The 15387-nt window shown below is 28.8% G+C and overlaps 1 protein-coding gene across 2 annotated transcripts in view; it reads right to left on the bottom strand.

Annotated features, from left to right (window-relative positions):
- Nucleotides 1-889: 889 nt before the first annotated feature.
- The window catches only part of LOC142330457 (uncharacterized), a 32531-nt gene continuing 18033 nt past the window's right edge, over nt 890-15387 (bottom strand). For both annotated transcript variants that reach the window (XM_075375697.1, XM_075375699.1), the window contains exons 5-8: nt 9029-9114; nt 5186-5327; nt 2308-2501; nt 890-1371 (exon numbers count right to left, since the gene is read on the bottom strand). In XM_075375697.1, coding sequence (XP_075231812.1) covers nt 2362-2501; nt 5186-5327; nt 9029-9114 — 368 coding nt within the window. In that variant the 3' untranslated portion in view covers nt 890-1371; nt 2308-2361. The remainder of the gene's footprint in view (nt 1372-2307; nt 2502-5185; nt 5328-9028; nt 9115-15387) is intronic.

The raw sequence follows: 15387 nt of genomic DNA, 5'->3' as shown, positions 1-15387 counted from the left end.
TTTATGAATGAATCACATATAGTAGTGTTTAATTATAACCATATTTCATTTCACTTATCAATGACTACAAGTAAAAATACAGAATGAACATCAAGATTATTTAATCATGCGAATAAATCAAAGTTTGCTTAATGTAAAATTGTGAATTTGTGAAATCTAAATTTTTATTAATATAAAACCATTATATATATAAAAAAAATGAAAAAATATGTTAAGGACAAAGTATGTTATTTCTAAACTAATCACCCTATTTTGCCAAATAATCATTTTAAATAAAAGAATGAGTAATAGAAATGCAAACACAGCCTTTGTAGTTGTAAAAAAAATTATTTACAACCTAACAGGATGAGTTATTTGTCATTCTATTTTAAGAATAAAATGTGTGTGATAAAAAAAAAATTAGTAGCTTTAACATTTTTAGAGAAGTATTATTTTACCACAAAAAAGATAAACAATGAAAATCTTAAATAATTAAACAAATTAACATATTTTGAATTAATTTATCTATTTATTACTAAAAATAAAAAATACTATAAAATTACTGAACCACTTACTTTCATAACATAGGAACTTTTCCTTCCATAGGACGTTTTGTAACTAATTTACAGTATCTTTACCAATGAAGAAGGTAATGCTGCAAAAGAAGGTGCTGTAATTAGCTGGTCCTACAGAACAAAAATTTCCATTAGTTTTAAATTATTTTGCATTATTCTATGGAATTTATTATTTCATAATTTATAACTGTTTACATGTTTCACTATACTATTTAATGAATAGAATACATGATATAAATCCTTATTGTAAAAGAAATTTGGAAATATTGTATTTGAATTCTAATAAAAACATACAAAGTTACTGATGTTAAAATAAATTTGTGCTAAGTATAAAGAATGATGAAGAAAATAACTAAAAATATAAAGCTAAATATATCTTGAATGTGATAAAAATTTAAAATGGAAGTGGTTTAAGAATAAGAATATAACAAAATATTTTTTAATAATATTTATAAAGGCATTAAGATGATACCAATGTAAGTTTGACTTAAAAAACTCATTTACACAAAATTAAAAAAAAAGTAATTAATCTTTACATAAAATTATAATATAACTGTTTACATGTTATATACAGTATATATAATTTATTATATATATATAAATTAATCCTCATATTATACCATAATTATCACATACCGTTGCATATCACTGCACGTTATAAATATATATAACATAACGCACGCATTATTATATATCACCTTCCTATATACAAACAAATCAGCTTCTATCCAATATAGTAAGTTTTCTTCAAGTACGGAACAACCTTTGAATTATTTAACAATAACAGATGAAATAACTTTGCATAAACATGTTACTCCTGAAAAAAAAAGTAAAATTAATATTGAATTATACTCAACCTTTTTTTAAAAAAAAAATGAACTATGCTACTTAAAAAATTAAAAAAAAAAAAATCAAGATCAACAAATCAATACTTTCAAGTAACTGACTCGCACAAAAACAAAACAAAAATACTAAAATCAACATAAAAGTATGTGTACTGTTATGCACAACATTAATTATTGTTATAAGTAACATTATTATTATTATTATAGTAAAACTTCCCTTTTCTGAACCTGCAAAGGAGAAAGATGAGATTAAAAACTTTTCTCAAATTAGTACTAAGAATTTTTTTAGATAACAGGCAATTTAATATTGATAAATATTTCCAAGAAAAGGCCTTAATGTCTAATATCATTCTTCAAACAACTGAAAATAGACTCATCCAATTTTCTTGGAAATCTCCATCTTCTAAACCACTATTCTGCTGCGTTATCTATATCCTGTTCAGTATTGTTCATCTACTCAGTTGAGAACCATACCAAATTGAAGTTCCACCTCACTGACGTTCAATCAGGTAGTGTGTTTCTAAACACCAACACGATTAAATGTTAAAAAATAATATGTGTTTACTTTTTTAGATATAATATGTTAAATGTGTTTCATTTTAAAATAAATCAAAATGTTTGTATTTATCAACAATATCAGAAATCTTTTAAACCTTACTGAGGTACCAAGCAGTATCATTTTTAGGTACAGTCAACTATTTAAACTTAAAAAAAAAACTTTAAAATAACATCATTTATGCATTTATTTTAAACCATTGTTGAAAATTTAGTTTACTCTTCATTTAATTTCTTATTCACAATCTATTATTTCAATGTTGTACATGCATAAAGCTGAGATTAAAAGACCATTAAAACAGCAACAAAACTATGTTTAACATTTTTAATAACCACAGAATTTTATTACTTACTTTTATTTTGAAAGCTATAGCATAATATTACATTTTTTGTTCCTTAATTTTTGTTTAAAGGTTGTATGCATTTTCATTAAATCTGATATAGCTGTGTTTCAATGTATGATGACTCACATTACACGTTGTTTCTTCCAACTCGCATAGCTCTATGTAATGGCTATATACTACCATCCAATTATAGAAGCAAATCACTGCAAAAAAAAAACTTTATTATTTTTATTCAAGAGATAATAAATACTTTAAAAAGCAAAAATATTTGTATAAAATAAGTAAAAACAGATCTATTCTTTATCAAAGTAAAACTTTATCAAATTGTACAGCATTAAGTTAAATATTAGCTCTTCTATCTCTAATAAGGAATAAAATCGCAAGGCAAATGTTGAGAAAGTGATTTAAATAAAACAACTCCTTTTCTAAATACTTGATAACTTTGTAACTAATATACATCCTAATTGAGTATCCTTATTGTATACTAATAAATGAATATATAAATCAGTTGTGTTGCACATTAGCCAACTTAAAATTTAAAAGTTTAGAGTTAAGGAAACCCTGTACAGCACACAATCAAAAAGTTTATTTTTGACTGGGTTGTTTGCTCAAAAAATATTTTATTTTTGTTTTAGTAGGTAATAGGTTGTGAATTTCTTAGTCTCTGGGCATAATGCGCACATAGTTTTTATATTCTATAATTAAAATTTACCCATTTAAAAAAATATTTGTGTGTTTGTCCTGTTTTCTTAGATTATTTGGAAAAATTGATTCTGTTGTACGAGGGTGAATCAAATATAAACTGCATTTCTGTTGTCAGTTTACGCATGGTTAATGGAGAGTGACATGGCTTCTCAGTGTTGTATGTAGGGATGTGTGGAGGTGATCCTCCCATTCTTAGAAAACCAGCTCACTACTTTTTTCTAGTCAGTATCACAATGTCAGAGCAGGAGGTATATCACAGTGTATTGTGCAAATTATTATTATTAAATTTCTCATGGCAGAGGGAATGAAACCATCTCAAATTTTCAGAAAGTTTCAGGCACAGTAAGGGGACAACACACTTAAAAAGACTCAAGTATATGACTGGCATAAGCAGTTTTCAGAACAATGCTTAAGAACAAGTGCTACTGCTGAAAACATTCTCACATTCCCATGGTTCATCACCTTATCGTGGATGACCATCAATTAACAATTGGAGAAACTGCTTCTGTAATCAGAATAAGCTATGGCAATGCTCAATTATTAGTATGGCAATCATTACTGCGATCTTAGATTTAAAAAAGTGGCAGCACAGGGTGGGGGTCCCTCATCTTCTCACCATAGGTCAGAAGCTCTGTTGGCTAGAGGTGTGCCAGCGGTTGTTGAGCTGTTTAAAGGAGAATTTTTTTTCCATCGAATCATGACCTGCAATGAAACTTGGGGGCATCATTAAACTCCAGAATTAAAACAGGCAAGTATGGAGTAGTAAAAAAAGGAAAAAACTCCATTAAAGCCAAAACTTGACTATCAGCTGAAAATGTTCTGGCCACAGTATTTTTTTGATTTCAAAGAAGTTTTGCAAGTTGATTTTCTCCATGAATGTCATGGAGTGAATTTTGCATACTACTGTTAACTTTTAAACAAAGCTAAACTCGCATATCATCAAAAAAGACAATTTCCAATCTGAGAAATCATTCTGCTTCACAACAATGCTTTGCCTCCATACCATTGCTCAAACTCAAGAAAAATTGCATCCTTATTCTGGACTACATTTGAGCAACCTCCATACAGTCTGGATTTATCGCTTGTGATTATTATTTGTTTGGGCCTCTAAAAGAAGCACTTTGAGGACAGAAATTTGATGACAATGCTGTTGTTGAAGCGCTCGTGCACAATTGGTTGACGTCACGTCACACCCACCTTTATTTTACAATAATGGAATCAAAATGCTACCTACCTGCTGCAAAAAATGTGTTTCCGAAAGAGAAAATTATGTAGAAAAATAATATTGTGAGAATGTATTTTTATTATCCTTCAATAAATTATAAAACAAAATTTCTGGTTTATATTTGATTCACCCTCGTATATATGTTGCTATGTTTTACAGTTATGGGTAAATTTTGGTGCAGTATGTTTAATGTAATATTTAATTAAATTGCAGGAATTTTTTTGTTTACACCTGGATTGAAAAATTTGTATTTCAATGTAATTAAAGTCTTAACAACAAATATAAAAACATTAACATAACTAACATCAAGAGAAAGAGGGTGAATGCTTTGGAATCTTGAAAGATGAAAAGGTAAACAGAATTCAGTGCTTGCTTTAAAAGATAGTAGTAGTATTAGTAACTCCTTCACTCAGTATTATTAAGATAATATTAAATTAATCGTTTTCCAATTTGTTTGGTTATATTGCTCTATATTTTGAACTCAATATACATCTGTATGTATCTGATGTACACATTAATAAAAAGGGCATTTTTATGTTACATGATTTTACTTTACAAAAATTAACCAAAAATTTGGTTTTCAATTAATTTTAATTACCTTAACTGAAAACTTGTCATTTTCATAACGTTTATGACTATTTTGCTTAGGCACTTTAGTCATTTTGATGCAGACTGAGAAAAGTTCTTCTAGAAAATTCTAGCGAAAAATTCTGGTTTCTTTCTAAAGAGCTGCTTAAAAATTACTAACCTAGTAATAGTTTTGTTTAAAATATAATTATTTATTATTAGCATCTCTGTTCCACAGAAACTAATAAAAAATATAGTACAGTTTAAATATACCTATCTTAAATATTGACTAACAATTAACTATTAACAATCAGCCAGGAAACAGATGATAAAATGTGTTTATAAATTAACTGATAAGCAACTTAATTTGAAATAAATTAACAAACTTACCAATTATAAGGCTTCCAATTGCAAATATTATGAGTGAAACATAACTGTGTGCTAAAAACATGAAAACAAACATAGCTGTACATAACAGCACAATTCCAATCAATTCAATCATTACCCATGGAAGCATCAACTGACGGAACCTCTGTAAAAAAAATAAATAAAAAAGTGAAATATCAAGAAATATTAATGATAGATAAAAATTTCAACTTATACGTAACTATTTGCCTGTATCGTTGCCACATGCTGTGCTTCAAATCAGCGAGTGTGATGCTTGCTGGTAACATGTCGGGGGAAGTTGCAGTTTACATATACATCTGCCAGCTGAGCGCCCAGCACCCCAAAACACACTGGCAACTTTATAAGCAGCAACACAGAAATGTGAAAGCATTCGCTTCTTAACCACCACCAAGAGAAGAAGAAAAAATCCCCTAGCCAGCCAACATGGAATCTTTCATCAGCAAATGCCAACATCGTCACCCGAGCACCAGGCCTGTCAAGCCCAGCACTAGCCCACTAGCATCAGAAAGCATAGCAATAAAGATGAGCCTAATGAGCACCAGCAAAAGACGACTGACACTGATCCAACACTGCAGGGCTCTGGGGGCACTAATGTCATGCTGTAGTGGGGTCCAAACTATTACTGAAGGGAAGCTTGGTCTGATTCCAATATATGAGCTGCATCTCCCAACTACAACCCGTCGAGCGGAGCCGATATCACCAAAGAAGAAAGGCTGAGCAACTGGACTCAGCCTTTCTCATGGCTACCTCATCAAATGCACAAACAGCCCTTTTCAGAGCCACCACTAAAAAACTCAAAACAGCTCTTTTCAGGGCTGTCAGGTTGTTCATAAGATGCCACGTGGCGTCAAAGCAAACCGGCAACAAGACAAATATGTTATATTAAAATCCAAACAAAACACTAATCTGGATAACAATTTCTAAAAATATGTATTTGATCTCTTTTTGTTTTATTTCTTTTGGATTATCATCAGTCACTACAGAACCATGTTAAATAATTAATTTCTGGTTAGTCTCAATTCTTATTCTCCCATCTCTCTTTCACTTTCAAGCCGTGTTGTTTCTTTCTTTCTTCTGACTACTTGCTATTACACCCTCTGTTTCCTTTCTGGATCCCTTCATAATTTTGTACATTCTTTCTAAACATTTTTCTATTCTCTATCTTTAAGTTTTATATTTGAAATTCTGAGATCTTCTTGTTAAATGTCCATAAAAGGCTAGTCTTCATTTTCATATAGCCTGCGAGTCTACTTGGAGGTAGATTCATTGTTCTTCCAAATTTTCCAACCCTCATCCATTTTCCTTGACCCAAGTATCTTTTTTAGTATCGTTCTCTCAGTAATTTATATTTTGTCTACTTCTCCCAGATGCAGTGTTATGCAATCTGCACAGACAGAACTTCAGGTTGTACACTATGGTGCAGTGACCATGCCTTACAAAAAATATTAACTTTTCGTTGTATATATTCTTTGTCAAGGCATAGGCTTTATGCTTTTGCTGATCCTTACTTTATTTGCTTCTTTATCTAACACATTTGAGTGATTTAATGAATGTATTTGAATTTCTCTGCTTTCTTGGTTTTTCAAAATGTTAATTCTAATTAACTTACTTTACATTTCTTATATATTCTGCTTTTTGTTTTTTTTTTCAAAAAACATCAGCTGCCCAGTCTTTTCTGTTGTCTCCTTTAGAATGTTCAGTTGTTCTTTTTTGTATGTAGTTTAAAAAAACTACATTCATTTGGACTTTTTTAAAGAAAAGCCCATTTTCTTCAAAATATTTTTCTCCATTCTCTTATACACTTATCTAAGAATGAATTGAAATGAAGTAGGGATAATCCATTTTCTTGTCTAACATCTGTTTGTGATTAATTTCACTGTTTGTAAGACCTCTCCTTTGAATTTGACTTTCAATTTTGTTAGCGTTTGGTTTACGAGAGTTAATAGTTTCTTATCTGCACCAAATTCTTGTTTGTTAAATAATGATATTCTGTAATTGAGTTGTAAGCTTTCTTAAAATCTATAAAGGTGATTGCTATGTTATATTTTCTGATTATTTTTCATTTAAATTTGTTTATATACATATAATTTTGTTTTTTTTTTAAGGTTTACCTACTGCTTTTTTTATGCATTCCAAGAGCATTTTTGTAGCCATCACTACTTCATCAGATCATCAGATGCATTATATATATATTTTTTTTTTAAATGAATAAAATCTGTTAATTTTTAAGTATAGCAAACGACATCTGTCTTTACTTAAGACATAATTTTGAATATCTCTATAAGACAGATTCCGAGGAATGTACAAAAAAAGAAATATTCATATCTTTATTTCTGATCAATAAAAAATTCATCACTCAGTAATGGCTATAATCACTCATCACCCATTTATTAAAAATAATCTATTTTATCAGACACTAGTCTTAAAATGATATACTGATTTTTACAGCATTTTATTTCCAGCTCTCATTTTATTTTTTATTCATAACATTAAACTGACAAGTTTAACACAGGTAAGAGAAGCACAATTATGTATACAAATGATGTGTCAACAATTTAACAAAAACATTTTTATGTATTCACTAAAAATTAAATCGGATAGATTTATTGTAAGCTCATGAACTGAACTACAAGTAGACAGACATATTAACTACAGAAAACATAAACTTCATTGAATTTTAAAATAGATATTTATATTACTTGAGTACAATTAATTATTTTTTTTTATTGCATTTGTCCATATCTTCCTCTGTACTAATTATATCAAAGACAAAAGTAAAACTTTGCTTTCCACAAACAGTACAGAATCTAACAATATTTCTTACCTTATCTTATTGCATTTCCAATTTTTACATTTTACATTAGGAGCGCTTTCGAAGGTTTCCCTCATCATCAGTTAATCAAACTTTTTTTAAAAAATTACACTTTAAAAATGTTGCATATTGTAATATATGTAATCAAAAATTAAAATAAAATAAAATATTGCGCCTGTGGCCAGCCACACATACAGTACCATGTAATATTAGTACAGTACTGTACTAACAATATATATATAATATAGTGGCAATACTTTATTTTATTTTATTTTAATTTTTTATTACATATTTTACAATGTGTGATAATTTTTAACGTGTAATTTTTTTAGAAAATTTTGATTAACTGACGATGAGAGGAACCCTCAAAAGTGCTCTTAATGTAAAAATTGGAAAAGCAATAAAAAATATACATATATACAATATTATATATATATTTATAATAATAAAATAGAATGTACATACGTATGTACTTAATACATTAGTAGAAATAGAATTTATTATATATAAATTATGGGGCCAAATGCTTGATTAATCAGTATTTTGCTGAGGATTTTCCTGTAGTTAAGTTTTATTAAGTACATCGGTTTTTTCCCACCAAAATAATGCCATTAGAATCATTGTAATGAGATGAGCTGCAAAAGCAAGCATATCTCCCCATCTACTTTTGAAGGTAAATGACCCTTGGAGAACTTACTATACTGCCTCACTCCTCAACCATTATGAGTATTGGGTCACCAAGATATAGATGACAATGAAAGAGTTGATTTTTGTTATACATAAATATACAATCTTCTTCCTTCACAGTTTTACTATAATTATTAAATTGTATTTTTTCTATGTTGTCTGCTGTTAACCATTATTTGCATTAACCATTATATCAAAAATAAGAATTAACATCTGACATTCACAGATAATCAATCTACTGAATACTCAAGAGTTAAATGAATTATGTTGGTTTTTTGTTTAAAAATACAGTTTTTTAATTAGAAATAGTAAATTGTAACAATTACCATAATAGTTCCGTACAAAAGAAGTACTCCAGAAACCAAATGGACTGTAGCTATTATTACACCAATGTACAAACAAATTATAACAACTGAAAAAATTTAACAGAAAATTAAAAATATTATTAAATTTTTTAAATCTAAAATTACAATAAATCAAATTATTTAATTTCTAATAATATGAAGCGCAAATTTATTTTAGTTCAGTGTATTATTTTAACAAATAGTTAAATTTAAATTCAAAATTAACCTACATATAAATAACACTAGGGAACAAAAAAAGAATTTTTTGTCTCAGAAAGAAAAATATGTGATTCTGATAGTTTTTTCCTGAATTCAAATATGATATCGGTTTTTCCCCATCACGCAAGGTTTCCAAGAGACAGGCATTTATAATTTCAAACATTTTAATACTTTCTGCATTCTTAACGACACAATATTCAAACATTTTAATCACCTAGAAAGTAAGAAATGACGATTTTCTGCTAAATTTTGCCTGTGGAATATCTCTCTTAATGGTCCAACAATAATCGGCCAGCATATTAGGATTCCATTTGCTTTGATACCACTTTTCCATAGCTGAACTCTCCTGATGGAGGTGTTCCCCGTGCTCATTGTTCACTGCACCAAGATTTTCCAGGAAGAAATCTTTTTAATTGAATGCTTGCCAAGCTGCTTTCTCCAGTCGATACAATAGTTTCTCAAACTTTTCATCATGCATTAATGATCATATTTGTGGACCCACAAATATTCCTGCTTTAATTTTTGCATCACTAATTTTAGGAAACTTCTGTTTTATGTATATGAAACCAGGAGTACTGTCCGTGGCCTTGACAAATTTTTTCATTAAACCTAATTTGATAAGTAATGGAGGTAGATACACATTTTTAGGATTACACTATGGGTCATGTTACACATTTTTCTGTTCAGGTATGAGTGATTTGCGTTCAGGCCATTCTTTTCTAATGAAATGGTTTTTTCTGTTCCTACTATCGCATTCACACAAAAACAACAGTACTTTGTGTACACAAGCTGCAGACCAAGAATAAGTACAATTACCTTCAAATCACAACAAATATTCCATTCGTACACTGCATATTGAAGCTTTTCCAATATAAATTTAAAGTTTTCATGTTTCTTTCACACTAGTAGAATGAGCCATAAGTACTGATGGGAATTTAATGCCATTATACAGAAGCACAGTTTTTAAGCTAACTTTAGAGGAATCAATGAACAAGCCCCATTCTGTTGGGTTATGTTCATTACAAGGTGTCCCTGTAAGAGAAAAAATGTCATAAGTACTCTTATTCTTTTGAAGAAGATTCCATCCTTTTAGCCAGGAAGCAAGCAATTCAGACTGTTTTTTGGATAACTTTAAATCTTGTTTGAGATTGTTAAGATTTTCTTGTCAGTAAATGAGGCTCAGATAAACTGCTCCATTCAATGCTGTATCAGAAGAATTTGTTTTCTTTTTCTTCCTTACTTCCATCATACTCTGAAGACTCTTCATCTAATGTCACATGAAATGTTCTGGAGTTTTTGGTATGGGCAATTCTTTCAATGTGGAACTGGTCTCTCATTGCAGGTTGCAAGTTAGAGTAAACTGTATGTTTTGATTTTGAAGTAGTATCTTTAATGTTTGTTAAGCAGAAATAAAAATCAGAAGAGCGATCTTTGGGTTTCCTCCAAATCATAAGGATAGCAAATGGCATGTGGTGTGCGCCATTTGTTCATGCAGTAAGAAGCCTAGAACATGATTAACAGATATGTGGGGGCCCAGGTCCTTGTTTGGTCCCCAACTTTACACCCAAAATAAAATTCATAGCACCCTTTGAGTTAACTTATTTGGTTCCATCATATTTTCAATACTCTAGGAGCTTTTACGTGATAATGGACAAATGAACAAAAAGATGTTTTAAAATATTTTAAAAAATTAAAATAACATAAAAACTGCAGGTGATGGAGAAAATCTGAATACATATTTGAAAATCAGATAAAAACTACATTAAGTACCTATTGGAACTCGTGAGACAAAAATCATGTTGACCAGTGTAATTGATCATTGTTAATGCATTGCATTATATTTTTTTTTGCTAACAAGAAATACAAAAAATAAATTAAGAAGTCATAATCAGAAAAAGTTCAAAATTTCTAAATATAATAATAAAAAACTAACTACAATTAAAATACATTTTAATTAATTTTCTGGATGTAATTAAAGCATGTGAGAAGTTAATACATAACAAATTTTTGATGAGTGAATGAAAATCAATGCAGTACTACTACAAAATGAATCGGGTAACATTAATTATCTGCTAACATTATATATAAATGAATGTTTGTTTGTCCTGTATGTGTTCCTATACCATTCATCTGATTGCAATGAACATTAGTGAGTTGTTGTGCACACACCCGCGAAGGTTTCTGAATTAATTTAGACCTGCTAGGTAGTACTGGGGTGGAGATATTTCGGAAAATTGTATTTATGATCTGATTTGGCACACATTCAGAATACATGTTAGTAACGTGAAAAATATTTTTTTGCAAAAAATGGACCCGCTAGGTAACACTGGAGTCAAGATATTTAAAAAAATGTTACTTATGGTCCAATTTGGCTCATACTCAGAATATGTGTTACTTACATGGAAAGAAATACTTCTGCAAAAAATGAATCCACTAGGTGGTGCTGGGGTTGAGATATTTTTATGAAAAATAGAAAAAGGAAAGAAGAAAAGAAGGGAAAAAGGGAAGGTTAAGTTTTGTGAAGTTTCATAATGTTCAGTTTTTTAATATTTTATCAAACTTTCATTTTGTTCATTTAATCTATATATATATTCAAATCTAATAATGGCGAAGCATTGCCAGGTTAACTAGTATACAATAAAAAAATTAAATTTTTTCAACACGAGGCAGAAAGATTAGAAATCCAAACTATTTCCTCCAGAGAATAGCTTATTTATTTATTTTTTTCACTGAAATAATTATAACCTGATCTCCAACATATTTACTAACTTTATCAGACTAAAAAAAAAAAAGAAAGTGTAATATTTTGATGTAAACAAAAAAAAACAAATCGTGAGTTATTTGTCAGGCAAAAGATTTTTAGATATAGTTGATAGAAGACTAAATACACAACTTGTAGATTACATATATATATATATATATATATATATATCAAACCACTTTTCCAGCTACTGCAGTATGTGTGTATGAGTATATGCATGTATGTGTGTATGCATATATCATATATATATATATATATATATATATATATGTGTGTGTGTGTGTGTGTGTGTGTGTGTGTGTGTGCATGTGTGTGTGGGGGGGGCACCAGACACATGCTTCACATTCAAAAGTAAACTCATGTTCTACAATCCCTTACGCCTCTTTCAAATGTATCTTATGCATGTTCGAATGTGAAGCTCTCACAGCGAATATTATGCAAGCAGACCAAATTATAAGGAGCATGTACACATCAAGTTGGAACCTGTAAATTGCTCATATTTGTACACTTCATACATGTATGTTCATATTCATCACTATCAACACAGCTAAATAGTTTTAATTAGGTTTCGTTAGGTTGTGGTTGCGGAGGGGGGGGGGGGTCGGGAAATATTCATTATATATATTTTTTTACTTTTTGGGATCATGGAGCTAAAATGGTTGAGAATTTCTGCACTAGACTAATCCGGTGAATTTTATATATAAATATTCAGCTTCTTAATTTTTATTTGATTTTAATTAGCTTCAAATATCTGATCAGTCATAGATGCATTGTACAGCACAATATTTAATACATATAATACATAGGGTTCCAAAATTCTTAAAACTTTTAGCACAAATAAAAGAAAATGTAGTTAAGAAAGAGAACATAAATGTAATAAAAACAGCAATGTATTTTATTAATTTTCTTTCACAGCTAAGGGTGTGTATTTCTGAATAACTTGGGAAGCCAAACTATTTGATATCCATAAAGGATCTTGCAACAAAAAAAAAATTGCTTTATCATTATTTACCTTCTAAATAATAACTGTAAAAATATATCTTTATATATATTTCTTTTGTGCGTTTGTATGTCACTGAACTCCTCCTAAACGGCTGGACCGATTTTGATGAAATTTTTTGTGTGTGTTCAAGGGGATTAGAGAATGGTTTAGATTCACAATTTGAACCGATAGAAAATGTTTTTTTTAATTTATTTATTTATATGTTGTTGATCTTGAGATGGTAAGGTTCACAATTGGGTCCAGTAGGCAGCACTGCGATCGTGTTTAGAATTGTGCGCGTATTGAGAAATATTATATTATATTATTATTTATTGAAATATTGTTTTAAAGTGTAATTAAAAAATGTACATTGTGCAAATTTTTAAGGTGCAGTATTGAAGTGAAAATTTTTTTTAAAATTTATTTATGTGTTGTTGATCTTGGGATGGTTAAGGTTCACAATTGGGTCTGGTAGGCAGCGCTGCGATCGCGTTTTAGAAGTTTTTTTTTTTAAATTTTGGCTTATCAGTCAAACCCGGTAGTTGGTGCTGCGATCGGATTCTAGGAATTTTTTTTATTTTGTTGCTTTTTCGCATATCAGTTACTTGCGTCGTAGCTTAGTGTTGTTTCCTACATTAAAATTCGTATTTTTAACGGACTACTGTGTTTAGAGAATAGTTTGAATTAAATCCGATAGGTAGTGCTGTTGTTTTGCCATTTGGATTTATTTACATTCTGACTTTTATAAAGTGAATGGTTAAATTTTGTTAAATTGCTAATGTTCAGTTTTTAAGGTTTTATGAAACTTTCAATTGTGTTCATTTAATCTGTATGTATACTCAAATCTAGCAATAACGAAGCATTGCCGAGTCTGCTAGAATTGCGCGCTTATTGAGATAATTATATTATATTATTATTTATGGAAATAACATTTTATAGTTTAATTAAAAAATGTACATTGTGCAAATTTGTAAGGTGCAGTATTGAAGTGAGTATTTTACATGATTTTTCATGAATTTTAATGATGTATATACTTGCATTCAATAACAATCAACTTAAGCTACAAATTTAAATTGTCAGTTCTCATTTGATTCTATGTAACTTATGAAGTATTGAACAGCTCTTTGAAAATAAAAATCTAAGTTTGTAAAATAAACTATAACAATTATAAAATTAAAATATAAGTTACTTATAATAATTATAGTTTAAAGTATATTTAAAAAATTGAAATTTATAATGTTTTAGGTGATTAATTTTATAAAAAGTTTTCTAAATTTATTTTTATTTACAATTATCTAAAATTTGATAAAATAGATGTTAAAATAAAGAATGAGAAAAATGATAAAAATTTCTACTAAAATTTTAACTACGTTGCTTTTTTACAGTGCTTTAATTTTTTATTAATTTATTAATTAAGCTGTTACATGGTTATGAAATGTCAAAATTATTAAATAAAAAAAAATATGTAGGAGGTACTTTTTTAGAATGATGTTAAGTGAAAATTAGTAGTAATGTGGATGAAAATTTATTAATTACACTAAGTATTAATTTTACGACGTTTAGATTTTTTAATTCAATTTTCATCGGACATCTCAATATTTAGTGGAAATAAATATTACCCATACTACACATAATTAATCAATAAACCCATTACAATAATACAACAATCACACACTGAAAATATCATACTAATAGTCATTTTAATGAAATTTCGAACACATTCCTGCTAATTTTAACTTAAATAAGTTACTTATATTTATGTGTTGTGCATTTATTACAGAATAATGCCGTGTCAGGACAACGTCTGTTGGATCCGCTAGTAAATATATGTATATATATATAAACCATCAATTAACATTAGTATGACTATTTATAAATTAACATTAAAAACTTACAGAATCCTATTCTATTGAACATAAAGTGTATAGACTTATTGTTGGAATATAAAAACTATGGTAAAATTGAAAAGAAAATAAATTGATCGAATTTTTAATTTACAAATTAACAGCACTCAAAAAGTGTGATATTTTTTATGAATGTCATCATTCAGTTTGAATAAACTAATGATTTGATATCTCATTCTGACTGTTGAGTAAGCTTTATATGTTACAGCCAATTGTAGCATTGCATAGTGGCTTAAACTGACACTTCTGATTAAATTTTTCTCACCAAATTAACATATCAGATTGGATACCAAAAGATTCAAAGACAGCATTATGATCTTATAATTACATTTACTGCAGTGGCATCTACATTTACTAATGGTGTTCTTTGCATAATAGTTTCTAAATGTACAAAATAATGAAAAGCATGGCATGCACATGTATATGACAGTTTCTTTTGATAATATGTCTAACAATTTAAAAACTTAAACTTATA

This window comes from Lycorma delicatula, chromosome 9 (assembly GCF_047948215.1).
Source record: "Lycorma delicatula isolate Av1 chromosome 9, ASM4794821v1, whole genome shotgun sequence".
In the NCBI taxonomy this organism is placed as follows: domain Eukaryota; kingdom Metazoa; phylum Arthropoda; class Insecta; order Hemiptera; family Fulgoridae; genus Lycorma; species Lycorma delicatula.
The sequence above is the reverse complement of the archived record's forward strand: the minus strand, read 5'-3'. Positions and strand labels throughout refer to the sequence as shown.